The 7,243-nt window shown below is 45.5% G+C and overlaps 1 protein-coding gene and 1 long non-coding RNA gene across 5 annotated transcripts in view; one reads left to right on the forward strand and one right to left on the reverse strand.

Moving 5' to 3' along the window:
* Positions 1-300: 300 nt before the first annotated feature.
* LOC111252950 (uncharacterized) overlaps positions 301-7,243 on the forward strand; it is a 57,789-nt gene continuing 50,846 nt past the window's right edge. For both annotated transcript variants that reach the window (XM_022811639.2, XM_022811640.2), the window contains exon 1: positions 301-2,500. In XM_022811639.2, the coding sequence (XP_022667374.1) occupies positions 2,139-2,500 (362 nt within the window). In that variant the 5' untranslated portion in view covers positions 301-2,138. The remainder of the gene's footprint in view (positions 2,501-7,243) is intronic.
* The window catches only part of LOC147754893 (uncharacterized), a 12,043-nt gene continuing 7,695 nt past the window's right edge, over positions 2,896-7,243 (reverse strand). Inside the window, exons 2-3 of one of the 3 annotated variants that reach the window (XR_015329850.1) lie at positions 3,611-4,104; positions 2,896-3,368 (exon numbers count right to left, since the gene is read on the reverse strand). This is a non-coding gene — a long non-coding RNA (uncharacterized LOC147754893). Of the gene's footprint in view, positions 4,105-7,243 lie in introns of all 3 variants that reach the window. The other 2 variants (XR_015329849.1, XR_015329848.1) reach the window with 2 other exon arrangements.

Raw genomic sequence — 7,243 nt, forward strand, 5'->3', positions numbered from 1 at the left:
AGTGGTAGCGCAGCGACGAAGGCACCGTCGCCCACAGTGGCCGCTGCACTAGCAGCAGCTAACGGCGCGGCCGCAGCAGCAGCAGCAGCAGCAGCAGCAGCAGCAGCAGCAGCAGCAGGAGCAGCAGCAGCAGCAGCAGGAGCAGCATTAGCCACCAACACGGCCGCCATCACTGACACCCAGCAGCGTCGACAGCACTATCGCGCCACCGAGCAGCTAACAGAGCGGCAGACCAGCGAACAGCCGCGGCCCCAGCATAGGGAACTGTTGTCGCTCGCATTCGCTTCTGACTAGCTGGCCAGACACCCGCCTGGTCGCCCGCCCGTTTACTTGCTGGCCACCGCACGACACAGCAGCGGCGGCAGCGGCGGCGACAGCGGCACGATCACGGCTACGACAACGACGACGACGACGACGACGACGACGACTAGCGAGTGCGGCCGCGAGTGACTGTGTGTGTGCGCGAGTGAGCGTCCGGCCACTCAGGAGAAGACCGACAGGCCGCCATCCAGACACAGCAGAGGCTAAGAGACGGCCGACACGACACCCCGCTAGAGGCGGCGACGATGACGCTCAAATTGAAGCGAGAAAACTGACGAGTAGACAGCACTATCACACTCATAGCGGCGACAGTGATAGCAGCAGCAGTAGTAGTAGCACTAACAGTGATAATAGCAACAGCCGCAGCATCGGCAGCTGGGGACAAGCGTCAACTACAATTGACGAAATACGCAGTCAACAAACTGAGTTGCTGTACAATTGAACGCTAGACAGACAGCGGCGCAAGCAAGAGCGTTGAACGACGCCAAGCAGCACTTGACTGGCAGTTGCGCAGTGGTACAGTCACAGCTGCTATAGTATCTGCTGGCCAGCTACTTTGCAGAGAAGTTAGTGGAAGTTCAAGTTCGGAGTTGCTTAAAGTGCGCCGGTAACAGTGGAGGAATAGTTGGCGCTCGTGCTAAATCTACGACGAATCAAGACAGCATTAGTTGGCGCGGTGTTCGTCAAGAGCGTTTGCCACATCTACGAGGTAAACGAGTCGAAATAAGGGAGCAAACAAAAAACGAGGCGCTGCTCACGATATCGACGGAAGGCAAAGAAAGTGATACCATATCATTAACTTCATTAATACCTATACAAATGATTAGAGGATCGGATGCGCCACTTCGTAGATGCGAAGTAGATGGTGACCAGTAAGCGAAGTCAAATTGCGTTTAATCAAGAATCGCTATTATTTCTGTAGTATAAATTCTTTTGCCCCAAAGTTCAGTCATCACTCATCGTCCAGTGTGAGTGAAATCGATTTAGGCTAGAAGGCGCCGCTTTGATTGCTAGTATAATCCGCGTCATACGCAACCTTCAAGTGTAAAACAGGACAACAGGAACCTTCTCCGATCTTTAAATCATCAATACCTTTACTACTGAACTTCTTTTGATGTTCATATCTTAGCTACAGTAAGTAACCTGACGGTATTATTGGTAGCAATTGTGTGACTCGACCCCCTCCTGTGGTCTAGCCCTGTTTATCAACGTTTATCAATGTTTATCAATTGTGCATCGTGATACATCATCGTACACAATATCATTGATAACTTTATCCACGAATCCGAAGCAAGTTCAAGTTTCACCGCTTACGTGTCTCCTCGTGAAAATTTTCCATGGAAACCTTATTATTCTAGTCCATAGGCGGTCTCATCTTTACATCGCCGTCGCACTGGACATCTTCTAATAAGTCCTCTTTATGATATTACTGTGTTACTGTGTGGATTTCAAACCTTTTTCTCCAGCCTTCTATTGGCAAGGTTCTCGGTCACGTCCTTAAAGTACTAGCAGCGCGGTACTACCTAGTCGATATGTAGGCCTGCCGCTGCTGCTGCTGCTGCTGCTGACACATGCGCCTTTCGTCTGAATCTTCACGAAATCAGAGGAGTTTGACGCCTTGAATCTTGAATGGTTAACCTGCGCGCGAAATCAAAAATCGAGTGCAAGTGTCCTAGTAGTCAGGAAAGAAAACGAGCGCGGTAAGGGGCTTCTAAACTCTACGCAGTAGAGAATACTCCGAGTACTGTGTGCGTGTGGGTTACGTATATGTGAAACAGCCGTTGCGAGTCATCGGTTATGCTCTGTGCATTGTCCTGATGCGGTACGAGGAGTCAGTGGCTATTGTCCCCGGTCTATCCAACGCCATGGCGGCCTTCCATCCCAACCCGTTCCAGATCCTCGGTGCGACACCGTCGCAGCCACAGCGATCGGCCCCGTCTACGACCGATTTCTCCATGCATTCGATCTTGAGCCAGCACGGCGGCATACCGAACGGGCCATCGGTGCCACCAGGGCTCCTGCCCAGTCACCTTCTGGCGAATAGTCCGTTAACAAGTGCTGCAGCGGGTGCGGAAGACGATGGCATATGCGACGATCCGAAGGTAGCCCTCGAGGCAAAGGACCTCTGGGACAAGTTCCACGATCTTGGCACGGAAATGGTGATCACGAAATCGGGAAGGTAAGTGGACAGTGGATGCCGCAAAATGTAAAGTAAAATAACTGCGAAAATAACCCTAGTGAACTTGGGGATGCTCAGAGTTTCGGAAAAATTAATTAGTGCAGTTGGTGTTTTAATGATTATGTTGATATGGCGGTATTGCGAAATCCGCGTCAAAATTCGAGGTAATATGAGGGTTTATTAATATTTGAACTTTACCAATCTATTTTCCAGTGTAATTGGCCTTGCTAAGTGCTGCTATGCATGATAGCTTGCAGTACTTTAGGTACGTAGGCCTTAATTCGTAAGCCTTTATGGTTATGTTTCTCTGGACAATGAGGTATTCAAGCATTTAACTGCTACGCAGTTTTGAAGAAATTCGTATTAACGCAGGACAAGCAAAAGCAGTCGAGAACACAGTCGAATCTGATAATCTTTTATTTTAAGTATGCCTTAATATATTACCACTATTTTCTGGAGACAGGTTTAGTGGAACATGTTATATTCTGTGCCAAGATACCCCTCGACGTCAAACTGTAGATGCAAGCTAAGCATTTGTTGCCTCACTGCAATGTGTAACATCGTTATACTCAGTGTTCTACAGCTTGATTTGGTAAACTTAAAACTTTTTCTCTTATTTTTCGTCCTTTCACTTAAATCTAGTAATGGGAACTCTATGCCTCTTTTCATGGGAGTCAACTTCTTGCGCAAAAGGTGACTCAAGGAGCGCCCCCTAGTGATGCTTGCACGCAACCGGGACAGCGTCGCCGCGCAGACTATTTGCCGCGTTTATTTCACATTGCCCTCGGGGCGTTGCACTGTTTGATGATGAGTTCAAGTGTACAAAGGAAAACCAGTGACGAGCTAAGCCAAATAATGTGGGATGAAGCTGGAAAAAAAATTGTCTTTTTTTTAACATTCGTTTTTATCTCAAAGATGAAATATGTTGGTGCAAAAAAATCGCAGCCCAAACACTGCTGGGTTCCGTAAAAGTTAATTAAATTCTTCCAGTTTTGCTATAGTACCAGATCGTCTTTCTTCTACTGTCCAGTTAGTTAGCTGGAGAAACTCGTCCAATAGGTTGCTTCAAAGCTAACTAGAATGCGTGCGAAACCAAGCATAGATACGTACAAAAAATTGCGATCTTTTTATCTTGACGACAAAAATTCACAAGGATGAGCTTTTTGAACACTTGATGTTTGAATTGAGTCATCCGTTAACGTTGCCACCTAATAATTTCAAAACTTGACGTTCCCGATTTTGGTGTATGGACGGCCCATCTCGAAGTGGGTCTAATGCCCGTAAATTTTTAGCGGACAAGAAAACCGTACGAGCTTTTCACAGTAGATTGCGTCCCATTTACAGAAGCAACGAGGAACATTCAGGTCTGCCGTGCTTTACAGTAATTGAAAGTGTGAAAAATGACGCCGTGGCTATCATTCAGTGCTAGACCATTCGAACTAGAGAGAAAGAACAGCTGGTCTATGGATAGATAATTGGATAAGGCTTCTGTGATAGCAGGTTGTTCGGCCCCGTAAACAGCTACGTACGCCGTCCGTCCGTCCGTCCGTTCGTCCGTTCGTTTTAAGCATATAGAAGTAAACAGAAACAAACAAAATTATTACCTGTAAAAAAAACCCGCGATCTGGCAGTGATTTTATTTAATACTGAGCATGGCTAGACCTATTATGTTCTAGAAGCAACGACAGTTTTTGGTCCTGTAAGGAAATACAATGCTAACTTGAATATTTCATATATGAGGAAAAAATTAACGAAAAAAAAAAAAAAAAAAAAAACAATTATCACTTTGTTTTAACTTGTTATTAAATTCGAGATAACAATGAAATTCGCCGACACTTACTAGACATAGGGTTAATTTATATTTTTCTTTTCTTTGATCATTCATTCATATCTGCAAAGATAATAACGCCATATTCTCTATACAAACATGTTAGTCCTCAAAACAATTTACATTTATTTACAAATGGAAGAAAATTAGTCGATACAGCGAATTGTGTCTAGTTATCCAGATGATCTGTCTGTCGTTTCTTAAAAAAAAAAAAAAAGTTTTCCAATTTGACAAGTAACTTCCTTAACTTCAGTGCACACGACACTAATCGGCGGTTCCTCATTGTAGTACTCCTTATAAGTAATACAAATATGATACGCCTAAATTAAGCAAAATTGAGTTTAATACTCCGGTCAACTGTCCTTAGACGTATTGTATGTATTGAACGCCATATTCAGTTTATTCTATTGGTTACGTTCTATATATTTGTTTGTATAAACCATTCGAAACACGGTCCGAGTCCCATTTCTTCGTATGTTTTTTTGCTGATATAGGTACTATTATATAATTATTATTATTACTATCATTAATGAGCATTGCCGTAAACCGACCTTCCCGACAAAATGTTGGGCCTGTCATACACCATCGTACGAGTGAGATTTCTAGTATCATCATACATTGACCGGCACCCAGTTTGCATGCGGGGTATCTGTTTCGGATTATTCGGTTAACAATCTGCGCAGTCAATGCCATTATTTTTAATGTCCGTATTAAGCTCTTTTGTATTCAAATGTAACAGACACGGGAGTACGCAAGCCTCGCTTACTAAGGGACAACGAGACCGTAAATCGTATAGACGAACTTGTCGTGTCAAATGCTTGACAATTATGGTTAGGACACGAGGTCTTAGCAGGATTCTGTCAAACATTTGTGCGGCGCTTTATGTGAAGGTACAATGTAATTATAATTTGGTGCCTCTTCTTGGAAATATATTCCTGCAGCTTCCGAAGAGGTAAGCGTACACAAAGTTTCTATAGTTTTGTGCACTGTTCTCAACGAATAATAGCTTACTTGTGTGCCCCTTTCGTTAAGGATACACTGGGCATTACATGTCGAGTGAGGCATTTGCGGTTTACTAATTTCCCTACGAAGTTATGTTTTAGAGTTGTAGCTTTGCCAGCGCCCCTTTTTACACTCAGCATCTGGACACATCAGCGAAGGCCCGTCATAGTCCTGGACAATTATTGGGGTAATCCGCTCCATCGGATTTGTTGCCTATGCAACATTGGTCATCTATATCAGATAGTTTACGCTAATGGCAGGGGCTTCAAGCCCGTTCATTCGTATTTCATGCTAGTTCGTATAGCTAGTGAAATGCTTTACGCTCGAAACACACACGCACAACAAGTTGCATCAAAATTAATCTGTGTCTTGTTTCGTCGCCGATATCAGTCTGCCCTCCGAAGCAAGCGCCGTCATCAGCTACACAAACACAAATTTCATCATTACAAGCATCATCCCCAACGACAGTTTCTACTCCCTACATCTTCTCATGGAGCTATCCTTGGTACAAACGTACGGACAGACAAACAGAGATGCCTAGCAATTCCATCATTAACGCTGACGGAGTTGCCCTGCCAACGACCCGCCACCGTTGTCATCTTCGTTGTTGCCGTCACATCGCTGTAGTACCGCCACCGCCATTCTTCAACTGGTCGGCCGTACACGTTCACTGCATCCACTGTCCGCTATCATCGTCATCAGCGTTTCGCGGCTGGAGCGACCACCGAATGGCCGTCAGTAGCCGTGGCCGGAGCAGTAGCAGCGGCCGTAGCGGTCGCAGCAGCAGCAGCAGCAGATCTAGCAACGGCGGCAGCTCAGAGAGTCACCATGGACTGCTGGCTATTCAAGTAGCGATCCTGAGACCGGCAAATCGACCAATGGACAGCCAAAGTGTCTCAGGCGCCGCCTCTGCTTTCCCTGCGGCTCGCAACATACACACAATACAAACGGCACAAACAGAAAGAACAACGCAACAACTTATGATATTATTGTTGCCTACTGCTCTGTCCAGAGCCGCACGCCTACCGATAGGCAGACGACAGGGCTGGCGTTGTTCCGGACGCGCTGGAAGACCAGCCGGCCGGCCGGCCGACCCACCGCAGCGAGCGAATGAAGTGGAGGAGCTCCGTTAAGAGTCACAGCGGCAAAGCAACAGATAGAAAGAGAACAGTAACCAGAATAACGTAATGAAGTTGAGCCGGGCGTTCGAGGTAGGCGAACAGATTGAAAAAGGTCATGACGTGAAGAGTGCTGTCGACCTAGCTGAGTATGCCTTGTTCGTGGGCTGGGCTACGTTCAAATGCATTGAACAGAACCTAAATATTTGTTTAGTGGACAAATCTATAGCTTCGAATTGTACGAAGACTATGTAAAGTTGTAGTACACCCTGGAGAAAACATGAAAGTAATGCGATTGACTGGACATCGATGCTCTATACTCGACAACTCTTCGTCGATTTATGACAATTAAATATAACAGTCACATATGCGTAACTAATAACTTTTATTCGAAACCCTTATTCTGTCCTTGTATGCATTTACCTGCTTTTATCAGTGAGAGTACCCGCCGAGGGCACGTCGGCTGCTAAGGCCGCCTCTGTCTTATTGTTTTTGCCGTTGGGATATTCACATTCTTTGATTGAGGTCCTTCGTCAAACGCGACGTCGATCAGCCTATTTTTCTTTTCATGGTCGAAATGGATACTACATAGATGGTTGATGTGCGAACGTAACTTTTCGATCACTAACTTGTCAGCGAGCAGTGCCATGATCTCCATCGATTTGATCGACAACAAAACCAATTGCACACATAGGGTACACAGATAGGCCACATCCATACGCACACACACGAAGTTGCTTCTTTGCTGGTATCTAATCGTAAAGTTAAGTTTGGTACTAATCGTGAAGTTATATA

The sequence above is a fragment of the Varroa destructor genome, unplaced genomic scaffold (genome assembly GCF_002443255.2).
Source record: "Varroa destructor unplaced genomic scaffold, Vdes_3.0 BEIS01000006.1, whole genome shotgun sequence".
NCBI lineage: Eukaryota > Metazoa > Arthropoda > Arachnida > Mesostigmata > Varroidae > Varroa > Varroa destructor.